Here is a 19903-nt window from a genome sequence, read left to right as displayed (position 1 = left end):
CCTAACCTCTTATTTCAGTTTTGAAGTTACAGCGTATCAAAGGGGGAATACAGTTCATCCAGACAAGGAATCAACAACATCCAATGATGGGAAAAAAGGCTGAAGAATTATTTTACTGTTTTACTTTTGGAAGTTATGAATGGTTATAAAAGGTATTATTAGTGCCAAATTGACAAGATTGGACTGTTGTAGCTTTGTATGTTACCCTACTAACTAAACTGAAAGTATGAATCCCAAATTTCCTTCCCTCTTCGGTTCTGTTAAAAGTTAGCCATGAGAAAAATCTGCCCATGAGTTGGTTAGTGGAAGGAGAGCAGCCGCCGAGTTTATGACAGAACGATGAGAAAGGCACCAGACCTTCCCACTGCTCACATGCATTGTCACCGCTCTGCTGGTTCACCTTGTTGCAGGGGACAGTGAAGCAGTAGCTCTTCCAGCTCTCACTGAATATCCACTCAATCTGCTTTCCGAAATCCTACCCATAATTCCCCCTTGCAAGATCACTTCATTCAGCTTCTCTATGTGCTGGGCAAAGGTTATGTGGAGCTCATGGAGAAGCACATCAGCTTCCCATGCTGGTCACCGACATCATTGAAGCTGAAGTTTCAAAAGGCATGAAACAGACATGGGCTTCAATTTGTCCAGGGATTTCCAGCTTATCCTGACAAATTCTAGTTCTTGTTCTCTCCAGCTCTTTATCAATTTTCCTTCCCTTTTCCTTATTTTTATTACCAACATTAGTCCCATAACCAGATGTCAAAGCCGCAACCTTACATGAATTGTTTATCCAGGTCCTATGATGGCAGAAAAGTAAAATCCCTACAACAAATCCCTTATTTCCTGTAATTCAAAATGGTTCCATTTCTCTTACCAAATACTAATCAACTTACTCTCTGTTATAGGTTGAGTTGTGTCATTCACAAAAGTATTTTGAAATCCTAACACTAGTACCTGTGAATATGATCTTATGTGGAAACAGTATCTTTGTAAAGGTAATCAAGTTAAGATGTTTGTTAATCCTATTTAAAAGCAAGCAATAACATTTATTTGCCATGAGTCTGTGATATAGTACACTTGATAAAACTGATTTCAATGAATGATAAATCAGAGTTATTCATTTATAAAGAATAAATGTTATTCATTTATAAAGAAGTTTTATATTCAAACTCCAAGGATAATGCCCTAAGTCAATACAAATGGTATCCTTATAACAGAGGAGAGATACAAAGATAGAGACACACAGTAAATTTGGTTAAAAATATGGAAAAGAGAAATAGTGCAAAATTTGGAGGAGTAGGTGTAAACAGAATCAAGTGGAGGGATTTTTCATTAACACAAGTATGAGATGTTTATAGGATGCATTTAAATTCACTTTCAGAAGATAGAACATTTCTCACCATTTTAACACAAGAAGAAAAGTGCATGGACAATAACTCAAAATCTAAAATAATCATATATTTAGTGTCTTCATTAGATGTGCGTGTATGTGTATGTGTGTTTGTGTGTGTGTGTGTTAACATGAATAAGGAGAAGGGAAAGGGATAGCTAACCAAGAGGATAGCTACTCCCCTATCTAATCATGAAGCACTAAACCTAGCCAAGAAAAGCTTTGGGAAATTACTGGAGGCTACACAGATATATTTTAGAGGAAAATATGCCATACTATTTCATTTCCACAGAGCACAAAATTTACAGTCCACAATGACATCACTTTTCCCAGAGTTTCTTTTTTTGTAACTATTTTGCCTCCTTCCATCTCCTGTTTTCTTTGAATAGCTTATCAGGTCTAGTAGAAATGTAATGATAGACACCAAAGGAGAAAACATCCATCTTTCTCTGGGTATTTGATGTAAATGCCATTATACCATTTAGGAACCCAATCTGCAATTCTTATACTGCACATGTTAGCAAGGGACTATAAATTAATAAATGATATTCTCCAGAGCTTATATCAAAAGTTTATTTCACAAGCAATTTTGACTTAAAAGTGATAGAATTTGTATTTATTTACTGATCGGTATTTTCAAACAATAACATTTAAAACTGTGAAGCTCACTGAATAATATCAGTTTTTCAGAATATCTAATTTCATTCTATATGTAAAAGATGCAAATGAAAATAGGTGAAGTAACAATGTTAGCAGGAATTGAATGAATATTATAGCCGAAACAAAAAAAAGAAGTTGATTTCTGACCAAGAAAATTCAATCACTTTCCACTCTGAAGTATTTTTTATATTTGTCAAGATATTTTTAATATTTAGCTGGTTTCCTGCATTACATCATCCCATATTTTTCCCCTGCAGAGAAATCTAAACATGTGCTACCAGGTATACAAACAGTAGGCCCCTTATTCAACAAGTAAAAAAGATGAAACTATTACCAGATAGTTCAGCCACATTTCAAGTACCCAATGAGTGAGCAATGTACCTAAAATAAGTTCTTAAGAGTTCTTTTATATTATTCATCTTATTACCTAAAATAACAAATGTCGAAGAATAATTAAAAGATACATGGTTTTATTTAGGTTTAAGACTTAAATATTCTAATAGACTTAAATATTCTAATAGAGCAGGAATTTCTCAATCTTGGTGATATGAGCACATCGGATCAGATCATTCTTTGTTGTGAAGAACACTGCCCTGTCCCTTGCAGAAAGTTCAGTAATATCCTTACCCACATAACTACCTCAGTATATCCACACGTAGGCCAGTAGCATACATACAGGCCCAACCCCAAGTTCTCCAGTTGTAACAATCAAAAATGCCTCCAGACATAGCTAAATGTTTCCTATGGGACCAAGTTACCCTAGTTGAGAACCACTGAGATAGAAGATGATTTCTGCACAAGAAATGCAAGCTGTTTACATACTGTCTTTTATACTTCAAGGACAACATCATCTACCATCTGAGTACTCTATCGTGGTACGCTGCTCTCAAGAGCCCAAGAAATAGTCCTGAGTTGAAAATGTCAGCGTACATTCTCAAGATGCCCACAGAAGAATCCCAAATCTTAAAGAAGCAGGTGGAGGGAGATGAGGTAAAAATGAAGCTGACTGTGAACTGGAATGATGACAGCTTAACTAAATATATCCAAGTAGTGAAGGTGGCTAATGACATCGAACAGGCCAGCTTAAGATGTTTTTACAATAGAGTACAGAAATGTATATTCAGAACAGAGCATTAGGAAAATGTTGACTTATATACAGCACATTTTATTTGGGGATATATACATATTGTTTTTTGGTTGTTGTTTTTTTTTTTTTGAGAAAATTTTGATTCAAGTAAAGCCCTAAATACAGAGCCAGACACATGGTGAATGTCTCTTAAATGCATTAAGTGCTACCTACTATTCTTATTAGCAGTAATACTGGCATTGATCATTTTTATTTGTACAGTATTATTTAATTCATTATTCATTCAAGCATTTTAATATTTATGGACATTTTCTCTGTGAGATCTCTCTTTCTCTCTCCCTTCCTCTCTCTCTCCCTCCCACCCCCCTTTCTCTCTCTGCCATAGAAAGTTCCTATTCATCTCCAAAGGCTCAACTCAAAGGTAAATCCACTCAGAGGCTTCCCTTAGGTTCCCACCCTCCACATAAAGAATTAATTTTTCCTTCATTTGTATTTCCACAACACTTAGTGCATGCTTACATCATAGTGCTTAGCACACTGTATTATAGTTATTAAAGTCTGTGTGAGGCAGGCCCACCACAGCCCCTGGCCCTCAGGCTATAAGCTTTTGAGGTCTTATTTACCCGGCCTTATATCTTCTGTGCTTGCCACATGGTAGACACTTAACAAAAGCATGCCAAACTCAGCTGAATTATCTGGAAAATTCAATCATGTGGAAACCTCATTTCCCAATAATGCCACATATATGAGGTGTGACTGAAGAGCAATGCCTTCTATAAATAATTTGGGGCTGGCAGCCTTATATGAAAAGATTAAATAAGTGAAATGATACAAAGTGTGTTAACTTTTTACCAAGAAAAATAGAGATTTGGATAAATATCAGAATACTCTTGCACACACTTAAATATGTGTAAGCATAAATTGGGTGGGTGATACATGGTAGGAATACTACATATAATTTTATGAGTTGTGAGGCTTACAAAGGTAAGTAAGTGGGGAGAGACATGACATAATGAATCTGCCAGTTTTTTAATTTGATTACATAGCACTGTCAAATAATTCATAGACTAGATGGTTAATACATCAAATGATGTTTTGAATATAAAACATATCCATAAAGCATCAGTATAGGTTACTGCAAGGATCCAAACCCAGACACATCTAGGAAATACCTTAGGGAAAGTAAGAATTATATGGGTGGAAATATGTATATGTTATTAAATGCACAGAGCACAATCTGCACTGACCTTTCAAATGTTTTTGAATTTTATTCAAAAAGGGACATAGATAAAATCCACAGGCTTACTGATAGAACTTTTGAGATGTGACTCTTGCTTTAAAAATAGCAAAAGAAAATATGTATGTGTGTGTGTGTGTGTGTGTGTGTTTCCTTTACAGTCAATGCTTTAAACTTTTTAACTGGATCTTAAAATTGCTTTTTCATATTTCTTTCCATTTTAACTGTAATCATATGATATATAAGTAGTTTGAACCTTGTCCTCCTTTCAGAGAATTAAAATCCAAGTTTCAAATTAGCAGGAAATTTCCATCATAAAATAAATTAAAGAAAAAATTACTTATTTATCTTTATTTTCTGGGGGAAATACCTTTCATAACTTAAGAAAACAATAAGAGCAACTTATTTTTAAATTCTAGTGCTTGGGTGTTTGCTGTCTCTATCTGAGAGAAGCTGAGAATGCTGCTTTGTAAAAACATAAAAGTAGCATAAAATTGTTTCATTATTTTTTTACTCTCTCTTGCTCAACTATAATTATGTTCATTTTCAATTATCAAAATAATCTTCATCATAAAACTTGAGAAAGTACAGAAAAGGCTAAAGAATTAAAATTTTAAATTCTTCACAAGCCTACAATGAATATTTGATGATTCCTTCCAATTTGTTTCAACAAAACTTTATTTTTTAAATTAGCATAATAATGTGCATAATTATGTTTACTCCTTTTGGACAATTAATGTTATAGTCTGAGTATTTTCCAATGTTATTAAATATTTTTCAAGAACACAAGTTTTATTTGCTATGTGATATTCTTTCCAGGAAATAGAGTAAAACATTTATGTTTCTGTTTTTCTCTTCACTTAACTTTGAAATGTTTTAAATTTATAAATTATTAACAATAATACAGTTACAATCATTTTACCTGATTCTTTGTCTTACTTGTTTATGTCTCTGATGTTTCTGTAAGATCAATTTATAAAGAAGTCCCCACCTCAGCCCACCCATCCTCACATCACTTCAAGTGTGTTTTAAAGGTCAGGCATGGTGGAACACACCTATAATCCCATCAGCTCACAAGCTGAGGAAGGAGGATTGCAAGTTCAAAGGCAGCTTCAGCAACTTATGGGGACCCTAAGCAACTCAGTGAGACCTTGTCTCTAAATAAAATATGAAAACAAGCTGGGTATGTAAAGTGCCCCTGGGTTCAAACCCTGGTACCTCCCCCGACAAAAAAAAAAAAAAAAAAAAAAAAATGTGCTTTTTTAAGAAGAGTTTGACCATTTATCTAACACTTGAGTTTTCAGTTTCCCTGTTCACAGAGAGCTTTAACAGAATTGCTGTTAAATGGAAGGTGTTCATTTCACTGGATTTCAAACATACTGATTTCCTCTGCATGCATCAAAGTTCAGGTAATAAAAACAATTGTTTATTGAATAAAGTCATGTAGCACCATTTTCTTTCCCTTATTTTTATATAAACATAAATGTCAGCAAATGATGTCTATTGCTATTATAATAAAAACCAACTTTAACTTTCAATTCTCCAAACCAAAGTAGATGCTCCAATTACGTTACCTGAATATATATTGCCCATTTATTTATTACATATCAGCTACAATCTTTGCATTGGGATAAGCATTTGTCCTTTCTAAAATATTTGAAATACTTTTTCTTGTACTGTAATACTCTATTATCTTTATTCTTTTCAGATTGGTAAACTGAGACTCCAGGAGGTACAGAATTTTCCCATGTATGGATTCCAAAATCCTTGCTCTTATTGCTATATTATTTTAAATAATTTTCATACTTAAAATTTTATTTTTGATTTTTTAAATAGACAGATAATAATTGTACATATTTATAAGTTAAGTGTGATATTTTAGTATATGTATACATTATGTAATGCTCAACTCAGGATATTTAGTTTATCCACTATCTTGAACATTTATCATTTCTTCACAATAGCAACAAACTTCTCTATTCAATCTATTTTGATTTACACAACTCAATATCACTAACTATAATTATCCTTCTATATAGTAGCATACTAGAAATTATGTATCTTCACTAGCTGTATTTTTTACTCATTAACCAATCTCTCCCCATCTCCCCTCTCTTTTACCCTCCCAGTCTCTGGAAACCATAATTCTACTCTCTGCATCTGTGAGTTCAGCTTTTAAAAATTCTTCATATAAGTAAAATCACATGATATTTATCTTTCTGAGCCTGACTAATTTCAATTATTATTATGATCTCCAGGTCCATCCATGTTGTTACACATGACAGGATTTCATGTTAATTGCTGGATAGGTATTCCAGTGGGTAAGTGGGTATATTTTTTGTGCCACATTTTCACTTAGGTTGGTTCCATTTCTTGACTTTTATGAATAGTATTGCAATAAACATATGAGTGTAGATGTCTTTTCAACATAATGATTTCATATCTTTGGTATATATACCCAATTCTGTGAATGCTAGATCATATGGTAGGTCTAGTTTTAATTTTTTGAGGAACCTCCACAGTTTTCCATAATGGCTGTAATTTAATTCCCATGACCCATATATAAGAGTTCCCCTCTCTCCACATCCCCACCAGCATTTGTTATCTGTTACCGACTTGGTAAATGTCATTCTAAGTAGATTAAGGTGATATCTCATTGTAGGATTTGATTTGTGTCTCCATGATATTAAGGGGTTTTTTTTTTTGTTTGTTTGTTTGTTTGTTTTGCTCCCTTTTTTTTAATGTGTCTTGGTCATTCAGATGTCTTCTTTTGGGAAGATCTATTCAGAACTTTTGCGCTTTATGATTTTTCAATCAGATTGTTTTTTCTTGTTGTTTGTTTCTTGTATGCTCTTTATATTAATTTCATGTCAGATATATAGTTCATGAATATTTTGTCCCATTCTGTAGGTTGCCTCTTTACTTGTTGGTTATTTCCTTTGTGTTGCAGAAACTTTTTAGTGTGATGTAATCCTATGTGTTGATTTTTGGCTTTTATTGCCTGTACTTTGAGTTATATTCAAATACTTTTTGCCTAGACCAACATCCTAAAGAATTTTCCCCTGTTTTCTTCTAGTCATTTTCTAGGTTTGGGTTTTACATGTAAAACGTGATTTTGAAAATCTGCATAGAAACCCGAAATACTCTATCCCTTAAACATATTTTCTATACAAGAAAAAGGGGAGTGCAAAAAGGGAATCCTGCATCTACAGGCATGGGACTGCATTTGCTTACAATGCAGAATAAAGAACTCCTGGCAATAGGCAAATATCTATTTAAAAGACAAGGAAGGTGTTTTGCAAGAGGTCTCTGACCTAATCATCAGCATATAAAATTCAAATGTGAGGTATGCATGAGTGAGTTTGAAAGTTTCAGAGTTTGAAAAAGATAACTGGTAAAAAAAAAAAAAAAAAAAAAAACTCAAATATATTAGCAAAAGCAAATACTACAAGGGACAGTAGATATAGCATAATTCTAGAGGATGAAAAGCAACAATATTTAATACTAGATGTTGAAAATGTTAAATTTGGTAGAACTGAATAATATTGGATTTACTGAAGTGAATTTCTAGAAATACTGCTCAGGAAATTGGTTAGGAACCTTTGCTATGCCAGAGTACAGAACGTCAATGCAAGAGAATTCTAAGCAAAATTACACACGTACTTTGGATTTTATAAATCAATTCAAAAGATAGAGGAAAAAAATATTATTGAAATTCTGTATCCAAGAGTGACTTAAACCTGTCAAAATAAGTGAAGATTTAGCAAAATTATATAATACTAAAAGAAACTGCAGGTGTAATTACAGAAACTTTGAGAGTAACACTTTAAAAATCAACTATACTTAGATACTTGAAAATGTTCAAGATAGAAAATGGGACATTTTAAGAGTATTAAAATTTCCCAAACTATGAAGTCCAATAAACTAGGCATCAATATCCATAAATATTCAAAATGGATTACTAATAAAAGTTAGCATCAGCTCATTCAGAAATCTAAAAATTATTAGTACTAGACTCTTCTATATATTTATTTTTATCATTTTTATCCTGTCTTAAATTATATAGGTCATATTCTTACAAAGTAGGTGAAAGAAAGTTTAAAGAGAGCTATAAGAGATGACATTCAAAAAATATCCTGAACACATAGTACAGTAGACCTGTATTAGTTAATTTTATTAGTTAATAATAAAATACCTGAAATAATTAACTTATAAAGAAAAAACATTTATTTTAGCTCACGAATTTGGAAGTTCTAGTCCATGACTGATTGGTACCACACTATTGGTAGTTTGTGGCAGAGCATACTTACCTCATCATCCATGAAGCAAGCGCTAAAAAACAAGGGACAAGATCCCATCCCCTTTAAGGGTATGCCCCAATGATCTAAGGACCTCTCTTAAAGCCCTACCCCCTAAAGTTCCACAGCACCTCCCAGACAAAAGCAGGACCTAAATAAATGTTAGGCCCTTCAATTGTGGTCAATGTAAAATACTATATTTGGATTCAATCAATACATATATATTCCAGGGGATAAAAACATGGTATACCAATGGCTCCTGTGAAAAGTACTTTAATAAATAACCACTTACAATTAAACATGTATAAAAAACACAAATTCAAACATTTTAGAATATGTTAATGAAAGAATTATCTCAATGAGTTATAATTATTTCAAAATATTAATTCAAACCAAACAAATTAATAGTGCTAGAGATAAATAAAAGTGATTTAAGGCATTCTCTTCTTTTTTTCTATTTTTGATACTGGGGGTTGAACCCAGGAGTGCTTTACCACTGAGTTATATCCCCAGTCCTTTTTAATTATTATTTTTTTTTATCTTGCTTAAAGTTGCAATCCTCCTGTCTCAGCTTTCTGAGTAGCTATGATTGATTACAGGTATCCACCATACCCAGCAACTTAACGCTTCTTTAAGGAGAGCACAGCCCAGGTGTAGAATCCATGAAATAGAATTAGAAATAAAACAATTTGCTAATTATAGGAATATATTATTTAATATTATAGGAGTATTTCTTTAACTAATAACACTTTATTTCAAAAATCACTACTATTATTTACTATAAAGAATGTATTACAGTATTCACTATGTAGGCCAGGATCTGTCTACTAGGAAACAGTATTAGTATCCTTATCCTCATCTTATAAATGCAACCACTGAACTGAGATTTCTTTTTAAAAACTTTACTTACCCACAAACAAATAACTAGTCAGTGATAAAAATTCCATAGGAATACAGGTCTATATGCCTTGAAATTACTGCTCTAAAAAAATAACGATGCATATAAAGTAGTGAATATTAAAATGTGTACTGCTTAGCCAGTGTTCCACAGGATATTAAGAAGTACTATATACTAGCTGGGTGTGGTGGCACATGCCTGTATTCCTAGTGACTCAGGAGGCTGCATCAGGAAGATGGCAACTTTGAGGCCAGTCTGGGCAACTCAGCAATACCCTCTCTCAAAATAAAAAATAAAAAAGGCTGGGGATGTATCTCAGTGGTAGAGTGCCCTGGGTTTAATACCCAGCACCACTCACCAGAAGTACTCTACACCACAAAAAGTTTGTAGACAAATAATTTTGAGGAAAATTAGCTAAAACAAAATTAACAGGTATTTTGTCTTTACCATAAAGTCTTTCTAAGACCTTAATATTCTGATTTGCAATATAAGCCTTCTAGAGAATGATCTAACAGGTTTTTCAAATAAATTTGACCTCAGAAGCTTTTTATCTTCATTGAATATTATGAGGAACTAGTATTCCATAGAACACCCACTGGGAAACTGGCATACTAGAAGACCAATAAAATTAAATGTCAGGAATTAGAAATAGTCAGCAAGGACAGAAGTTGGCTTCAGAGGGGACAGAAGAATTGTTTGTACATATGTGTCTTATCAAAGAAAGGCACAGTATTTCACTGAAAGAACGATCTAGATCTGATGCATAGAAGTTACTGGGAGACAGGTATCACCTGGATATAAGATTTCAATTGGAATTTAAGTTTGTGTGTGTGCAACACATATATGTGCATAGATAACATACATACGTAACAAAGGTAACTAATTATTTGTAAAAGGTGCTATTCGAGTGATTTCTACACAGGTTTAAAGGTCAGAGAACATCTCTAACATCCCTTTTCAGCTCTTATATTTGATAGTTTATTTGTAGTAATTATCACTGAGATTTTCATATACTTTGTTTTTTGACTATCCACTCATTTTAGTACAGTTCTCAATGAAGGATCTTTAGACAGAACACATAAAGGTTAACTGTCAGGACCTGTTGCTAAAGAACCATTTTACCTCAAAATACACATAAGAAGGCACATAAGATTTATTCTTGTACCAGTAAAAAATCAAAGCAGCTCTCCCCTGACTTATAGAATACGCAATGATTGAAATCATCCTAATTAAAAATTTCATGTGTGCAGAATGAACTGGCAGTTTCCTGGGTGCAGGACAAATTTCAGCATGGGAAGACCTAGAAAGTCCAACGGGAAGCCTGAGACCATCTACTACACAGATAGGAAGGAATGTTTCAAATCAATAACTCTTACTTTTCAATGCTTCTGTACCTAGTTCTAAGTGTCATTACCCCCAAAGAAGACATGATTTCACAGATCACATAGGTTATCAACAACTTTTAACTGGAATTTAACATTTGTTTGCAGAAAAAACAAGTTAGATATAAATTTATTACCTATTTGTGTATTCTTTGATGATTTGATATATACTGATCTTAATTGTTTCATTTTCAAATCGAATGTTGCTCTTATCCTTGTATATTCTGAATTCAGCTGCTGTCACTGCTTCTCCATGAGGAATTTGAGTAAGGTCGAACCGAAATTCTTTGTAATGCCTTCGCTGGTGAGAAAAATCCTTGTCTCTTTCAACTGTACCAAAAAAAAAAAAAAAGAAAGAAAGAAAGAAGGAAAAAAGAGAGTAAAAAGAGAAAAAGTTAGCCCTTTATAAAATATGGAAATTCTCTACCTCTGAAAATGAAAACAAACAAGCAGGATAGTATAAAACTGAGAAAACACTAAAACCACAGGCTTCTATGTGTTTCCAGTTAAAGGAAATTCCACAAACCAACAGCCTTTAGTTCAAAAGCAGTGTAACCTCTGTGGTTTTATACAAATTCCAGGATCCTAAATGGAAAGGCTATCCAAAATGTTTTTTAAAATGAAGGTGGTAAAGTGATTACCAGTATGTTTCAAGTACCAGAACACAGAAGGTTTCATTCAGGAATTAGAAGGATGTCATAGAAACCTCCAGAGTTCCAAGTAAATCAGTGTTGAATTTAGCATAGAGGGGAAAATGGGAAGTAGGGCTAAGGAACTGGAGGCACAAAGGACTGTGTTAGTGGCATTTTACAAATCGAGTAAATGCAACTAATTATTCTTTACAGGAAATACTGTATTTAAATTTAAATTTAATTTATTTTTAACTGATACCAAAAAACAAATACTATACATATTAAAGAGGTACTATATGATGTTTTATACATGTATACATTGTGTAAATTGGTTTATATCAAGTTAAACATATTTCTTCAGATATTTATCATTTCTTTATGGTGAAAACATTGAAAGTCCTTTCTTGCAGTGTTTTTAGATAAACAGGACATCTTTATTATCTAGTCATTCTCTGTGTGCTGACCCAGCTGTTTATTCCTGCCCAGCTATAATTTCATACCCAAAAGAAAGATTATATCTAGAACGTCTCCCAAAGAAGAGTCTCTCTCCTTCAGCAAATGGAATCGTCTTCTTCTCTCTCCTCCCTCCTTCCTCCTTCTTTTTCTTCATCTTCTGGCACTTTAATAAATTCTTTCTCCGATACAGCATAAAGTCTTCCAAAGACTTCTGTCTCTTCTTACTCGGAATTGAGAGGGGAACCTAGCTTCCTAGGGTCTTAGGAACCTAGCAACCTTCCTAACAAATAAAGTCAAAGGAATATTTCTCTTGAGAATTTAAAGAAATGATGAAGGATTTAGGGCAGTAAATGTTACATGCATTAAGTCATTTGGTTAGAGAGTGTATTGCCTGATACAGTCTACATTTAGTTTGAACCAGAGGCTTTCTTAATGAGCTACCCATACAAAGTATTCATTCATGAAATAGATTATCATCTGATGGAGCTTAATTTCACCTATTGGTAAATTTCTCAAAATCTCAAGTATCTCAGATTCTATAGGGCAGCGTTACAAAGTCCTTTCAAGGCCCTATGTTCAAGGTATTGTATAATTTATAGCTTAGAGCAATTAAAATTTTTTTCCAATGACATATTTTATGACTAAAATTGTGTTGCAAGTGGTACTAATGGATTCAAAGCTTCAAAAAACTTAAGATAAAGATATCTTTAGAACATCAATTGAAATTATGTCAACACTGTCATAAATACATGAGACTTGGGAGTCTAAGAGGAAGAATTAACTAAGAGAGAGAGAAGATTATGACCATCTAGGAACACTCCAGGAGACAGACAGATCAGCGATTGAGGGAAAGTACAGGATGAGGGAACTCACAAGTCTTTGCCTTCATCCTCCACAAAACCTCTGATTTATTTTCTCCAGAGAAGTAGGTCCTGGTTCAGGAGAACAGGAGCTCATCTCCACCTACACCTCAGACATGTAAACTACACAGAAAAGGAAGACACATCTGGAGGCATGTCTGTCCTGTGGAACTTGGCAGGGGTGCTGCTCTTGGTCTCTCAGACTCACCCTAACGCCACTTCACAGGAGTCAAGAAATTTTCTTTTCTTAAAATAATATCATTATCTTATTCCTAAAGAGGTCCATTTCCAGAGGGATCATTCATCAATTTTTCCCTAAGTAAGGATGAAAACTGATTTTTTCAAATACATTCTTTTTAGTTATACACAGCACCAGGACACACACTGACATAGCACAAATGCATTAAACACAATCAATTCAACCAGCTCAATTCAGTCCCCAGAACTTCCCCCCACCCGCGCCCTCCCTCCACTCTTCTATCTATTTACAGTTTAGTTTCTTTTCTTTTTCTCCTTTTTAAATTAGTGTCCTGTGTGTACGCACTATGCTGGGACCATATCCTCGCATGCACACCTACAAGTTTGGTCAGATTCATTCCCCCATTCTTCCCTTTCCCAGTCGTCCCTTTTTCTTCCTGCTCATTCCCCTTGCTCTAGTCTACTGATCTCTCCTCTGTTTTGACGAAATTCCCTTTTCCTTTCACTTTCTTTAATTTTTTTTTTGTTTTAGCATGTAATTTTGGTCCATAATTCACATGCTTTCTTTCTAAATTTCTGCTAACAATAGTGCAGACTTCTATGTGCACTTCATCTTCCTTTTCTCCATTTTCCTGCCTAAGACACAAGAAAGGGAAAGTTTAAGTATAGAAAATAACTACTAATTGGATATCTAATACCAAAGTGTGCATATATTAATATTGAAACTAGTCACAAATTTTGTCTTCAGAAAACTAAATTTAACTCACTCTCTTCTTACTTTGTAATCCTAAAGTTAATCAGGTAACATTATGTCACAGTATTTAAGTAGCAGTTGCATGCCAGATATTACTCTAAGGATTTTATCATTTTATTACTATTAACATTGTACTACATAACAGCCTTCAAGATAGGTTCTGTTTTTATGCTTATTTTGAAAATGAAGAAAGTAAAGAATATTAGGGAATAAATGCCTCACAGAAGGATTTGAACCTGAGCATTTGGCCTATGACTCTTAAATGCCAGGATGTGCTGCTTCTACTTGTATGTTACTTTATCCCATTTTTAAATACAGATCTAAAGCCTTGCCTTCCCAAGTCTAATATTCAAAAAATTCTAAAAAACCAAAGTTGGCTCTAATCTCATTTGATAGATTGGACTGCAAGTTAGCAGATGCAAAGTGATTTTAAGTTTCTGTCTATCCTAGTTTATTTAAATCTTTATTGCTTTGTTGTAGAAATGTCCATGTGTTTGCTTAGTTGTGCTGTCCCTGACCCCACTTAAGGAGTTTTATATGTCACAATATATGCCCGACCAAGCATTATTATATTTTCTCCACTGAGAAAGACAGTATTCAATATTCTAAGTGATAACAACAATTATTCAATTTTCTCATTAATAATAAATTCTATATTTGAAATTTAAACCAAAAAAAAATGAGCCCTAGAAATAAGGGCTGGGACATTAATTTCTTAGGATCCCATCTAAAGTGTGCACCTGCATAATGCAGATGAGTATTGAATTCATATGATGTAAAGTCATCTACTGTTCTGGATCCCTTGTGAAATGTGAGTGTAATAAAGTGGAAAGCTAGAATTTCAGCTGTTATTATAAAATTTCAGTTTTCTAATCCAGGCTATTTAACCTAAACCCTTAAGGGGACAGATTTTCAAAGAGTTTAATAAAATTTTGTATTAAATATACCACACAGAATAAAGTGGCATTGCAGATTTGTCTAGTGATTCAGAGTCCTATATCCTATTGCTTTGAATCATAATTGCAACAATAAATTCCATGGGACATGTTGGAGTGAGTAATGGAAGAAGACTTGTATTTATATAGCCTTGCACTCCTAATGATGCCCACAAATATTCAACAGGGTAATCTCAGTTACCTCAAATAGTAATGCTAGGGAGGTGACAAATATTAATATCCTTGACTTAAAAATAAGAAATTGGGTGATGACAGCTAGGCAATAACAGATGTCTGTCTCCTAAAGCTCATTATAAATCCTTGTTAAATGCTCATACCACCTATGTAGTGACAGCCTGCTCTTCTGCACTTAGAGACTAGTTCATTGTTCGTATGTTTAAGCAATATCATTCAGGAGTACACAAGAAAGTAAAGAGGAGGATAGAGAACAAGGGGTTTGCCAATGTGTAATTAGAATCTAACAAACACAATACCTAATCCAGAGAAGGCAGCTGACAGTTGTTAGTTAAATGAAAGATCACATGAACAGACAAAAACTCCAGTGCTCTCTCTTTCCAGTGTGATCTGGCTGCATTCCCCTGCTGGCAGGAGGCACAGTAATGTATTTAGTATTGTTTGTATGACACATGTCTCATTTAACTCTCACAGCCCTAGTTATGTCCATCAGATTTATAACTTGCCCAAGAGCCCGAAACTTATAATTGGAAGGTTAAAGACTTCATCCCAGGGTCAAGATTTTCAATTCCCAAGCCCTCATCAACGCAACTCTAAGTGTTTTTCTGGATGTAGTTTTCTTGGTTGTTTTTTAATCTAATTGTTTCTTGGGAAAGTTATTCAATTTTTTTAGTGCTTTTGTTCTCTTCTATCCAAAAAATGTTGGCCCCTAAGATATTTCTACAATAGGGAATACTATTCTTTATGAACTCTCTTTATTCTTCTTCAACACACCACCTTGCATTTTAGCAAATCAAATGTGTTTTATTCTGAGGCTCCATAAAAACCTTAGTCCTGTTTGGTGCTGGAAGAGTCTCTTACTTACTGATCAAAAACAAACAAATAAAACAAAACCAATCAACCAACAAAAGCAGGAGGGTTTACTCATTCAGACTCAGACTTACCCAAGGGGCTGGACACAGTGTGAAGACTCACAGGGACCTACTACTTCTCTAAAAGAGACTACTTCTTTACCCAGACCATTGACATTATTTCTCTCATGAGAAGCAAGAAAGAGACTTTAGGAACAAGTATAGCTACATTTAAAACATACACTGTATCAATCAATTCACCCATTGTCCCTATATCTAAAAAGAGCATATGTCTAAATTTTTCATATCAAATACATATATATATAGCTTAAAATGATATACTTTATTTTCTTAGATGAAGTCATGTGGATAATCCCACATTTTAGCAACTGATGGTTACAAATGGTACTCTCTATAAAAAAAAAGATATATATATGCATATATATATTTATTTATATGTGTGCAACTATTTTACTAAATGCAAACTTACAGAAAACAATCTATCAAAAGATCAGCAAAATTTAAACATTTTACTACCCAAATTATCATCATCATCATCAAGGTGGTGGTGAATACACTTTCTTATGCTTCTAAGGTTTTATGTATATCCCAGACTTCCATCTCTGTGAAACCACAGTTATCTAAAGCAACATAAAACTGAACTACACTGGCAGAAAAATAGAAATAAATTGTTACTATGCTTTGATGTTAAAGTGATAATATCAAAGAAAGTAAGGGGTAAATTTGTGAATCAAAAAATTCAAATTCAGCCAGGCATGGTGGTGCATGCCTGTATTCCCAGCTACTCAGGAGGCTGGGACAGGAGGATGGCAAGTTCAAAGTCAGCCTAGGCAACTTAATGAGACAAGTATAATAAAAAAAAAAAGGCTGGGGATGGGGTTCAGTGGTAGAGCATTTGTCTAACATGCACTGCACTAGTCCCTAGGTTCAATCCCCAGTAGTACCGAAAAAAGGAAAAAAGAAAAAGAGGGAGAGAGAAAATTCACATTCCATGATTAATGGGCTGATAGTGAAAGGAAACAGGATTGCCTCTCTGTAAGTACCAAACTACATCATAAATGCTCTAAATTGCCATTATTCTGCAAAGATTAAACTTCTAAGACATACACTGAAACCTTTTATTGTTGAGATATAACAGAATTTAATGACTGATTTAAAGTCTTTGTTTCTCCAAACAGATACCTCTCTGAATGACTTTGTAACTAATAGAAATTGAATAGAAATGTCCTGTGCTAAATATTTTCCTGTCTACAGTATCTGAAGACTAGAATTAATTAAAAGATTACAATTTTATCTATTTAGGATTTATGTGCAGTTTTAAAAAGATGCATTCATGGGCAATCAGTCTTAATCTCCCACACAAGAGCTGTAACTTAGAATCAGTAGCTGCCGGCAAAGATAGCATTCTCCCAGGAGCCTAGCCAGCTGTTGAAAGAATACAGATTGTTGTTTGCTGCTGAGTGCAAAAAATCATTAAGAGATTACTCCTAGAATTATTACTTATCTGTGTTGCATTTTAAAAGAAAAAGGGAAAAAAAGAGTAAGGCTATCACGTGACTACCAAGATGTATCACTTTGCAAGACATCCTTCACTGACTAGTCCACTGAGAAACATAAACTTGGCCCTATAAAGATCTATTTATTGGTCAGTGAATGCATATGTACATGTTTTGTACGAAGGATAACCATTCCAGAGAGTGTGCTAAACTGCAAATTCCAGAAGTCCTGAGAGCCTTTTAACAACAGTAGTGTGTGACCTGAACAAAAGCAAATTGACCCCTGAATGTTTTGTTTCAAAGAACAATTTCAATTGGCATTCAAATTTTCAGCAGTTGAAATACTCTTATTCATACATGCTCCATTAATGCAATTTTGTAAAGAAGGAAAATCTAAAAACAAAAGATGACATGGTTAAATAATTTAAATACTCTTATCTAAAAAAAAAAAAAATGATGTCTGTCCAAAGTCACTTTAAAATAAAATCCATATATTTTGAAATTTAAGAAATTTTACTGGTTCAATGTTTACGTTAATTTGCTTTTAAAAATATAAACAATTTAAGAACACAAAGAATTGAGTCTTGTATAAATAAATCTTTGGAATTGGAATGAAGATGGTTCATAGCTATTCTTTCCTTCCTTACATTGGACTTACCCAGCCCTGATCCCTTCTCAGTTCAGTGGTTATTTAGGATACTATAATGATAATAGCTAACCATATCAAGAACTAGTATGAAAATTAATATATGCAACAATTAAATTAATCATAAACATCTATGGTTGATGTAATGAAATTAATATATTCCAAATGTTCTTTTCTTCTCCTTTATTTAATCTAACAAGATATAATCTTTCCTAAAATTATTTCCTGCAAGATGCAGATAAAAAAAAATAATTCTTCCAAATCACAGTTAACTAAAAAGCAATGAATAGCTTGTAGATTTTATAACTCCTAATTTAAAGTTGTTTATTCCATAGTTTCAACTAGTAATGTCTGCTATTTCTGCCTCAACACAAAAGTCTTTCTCTACCATCCCAAGATCAATGTTGATCCCAATCACCCATGCCCATCCTTCTCCTTTCTCTTCTTTCATATTTAGCTTCTCCTCCTTATGTCAATGCCCTGGAGAAAATAGAGAACTGGGAATATCCCTAAGGTGAATAAAGTTGAGTTTCTTTATTTGTTTCAGTATATGTTGTTATAGTTTGCATAGGAAGCATATCCCAAAGACTCATATGCTGGAGACTTTGTTACCCAATGCAGCAACATTCAAAGGTGGAGATTTTGGGGAGTGATTACATCATGAGGACTCTGACCTCATCAATGGATTGATTACTGAGGAACTCTTATCTAAGTGGCATTAGAAGGAGATGGTAGAAACTATAGGAGGTGGAATCTAGTTGAAAAGAGTAAGCTCTTAGAGGTGTGTACTTGGAGACTATGCTTGTCCCTGGCCTCTTTCTCTCCTGCTCTCTCTATTTTCCTTCTGTCATGAGCTGAGGAACTTTTCTCCACCATGCCCTTCTACCATTAACCTGCCTCACTGTAGGTCCAAGGCAATGGAACTAGCTGGTAATAGACTGAAACTTAGGAAATCATGAAACAAAATAAATCTTTCCTCCTTCTAAGTTGTTTATATCACTTATTTTGTCACTGCAATGAAAATTTGACTAACACATGTCATGAGACAGTTACCACAGGGAATCTCAGTGCAAGAGTATTAGAAAAGGTTCATTTGGGATATCTTGAGTGGGAGAAGGCTATAAGAGGCAGAGTATTGCTTAAGATTATATGCTCTCAGGAAGAAGAGGCAATTTTATCATTTGGTATTGAATTTTTCTAGAATGTGAAAATAAGGGAGGTAGGATAAAGCTGTAATTGGTAGAGAAGCAACAGTCAGTAAAATTATTCAGGAAAGAGAGGGATCATTATTGAAATTTGAACAATGTTCTTGTTTTTAAGAACATTGCCTAGATATTATGAAGTGGTCTTGTTTTTGTATTCCTCCCTCATGGTAACAAAGAGCTCTTGTCCAGTGTGGTTGTTCTGTGATATTGATTGCATTTAGTAGACTAACTGAGGATGCCATCCCCTCTAGTATCTATAAGACATAGGGGATAAGTCCAGGCATCTCCCGGCTGTCAGGTGCTACCCTCCTTTCACTTCTTATGCACTCACCTTGATTATCCTAAAACAGCTTTGTCACTACATTATTCTATCCTGAAATAAGTTATTCATTCCATGCTCTGAGATGATGTCTAATAGTTAAGGAGATGTAAGAAGAAAAGACTTAAGAGCTCAAGATAAAAAAAAAGAATGGGCCTTCTTCACAGTGTTGCTGTAAAGATTAAATGATACTTCTTATATGGAGTGAGATGAAAGACAGAGATGGAGGTGGACAGAGAGAGAAAGAGAAGGGAGAGGAGAGAGAGAGAGAGATTGTACCATAGTGCCTGGAAAATAGCAAGTCCTCAAAAAGAAGCAGTTGTCAGAATAGCTCCTTCTATTACTTTCTACTTGCATTGTAATTATTCGGTCACCTTTTATTTACC

General features: G+C 33.9%; 1 protein-coding gene across 1 annotated transcript in view; it reads right to left on the bottom strand.

Moving 5' to 3' along the window:
- BMP5 (bone morphogenetic protein 5) overlaps positions 1-19903 on the bottom strand; it is a 111001-nt gene that overhangs the window by 47383 nt on the left and 43715 nt on the right. The window contains exon 2 of the mRNA XM_079147644.1: positions 11087-11279. Coding sequence (XP_079003770.1) covers positions 11087-11279 — 193 coding nt within the window. The remainder of the gene's footprint in view (positions 1-11086; positions 11280-19903) is intronic.

The sequence above is a fragment of the Sciurus vulgaris genome, assembly GCF_902686455.1.
Source record: "Sciurus vulgaris genome assembly, chromosome: 7".
NCBI lineage: Eukaryota > Metazoa > Chordata > Mammalia > Rodentia > Sciuridae > Sciurus > Sciurus vulgaris.
Note: the sequence above shows the minus strand (reverse complement) of the source record. Positions and strands in the feature narration are given on the sequence as shown.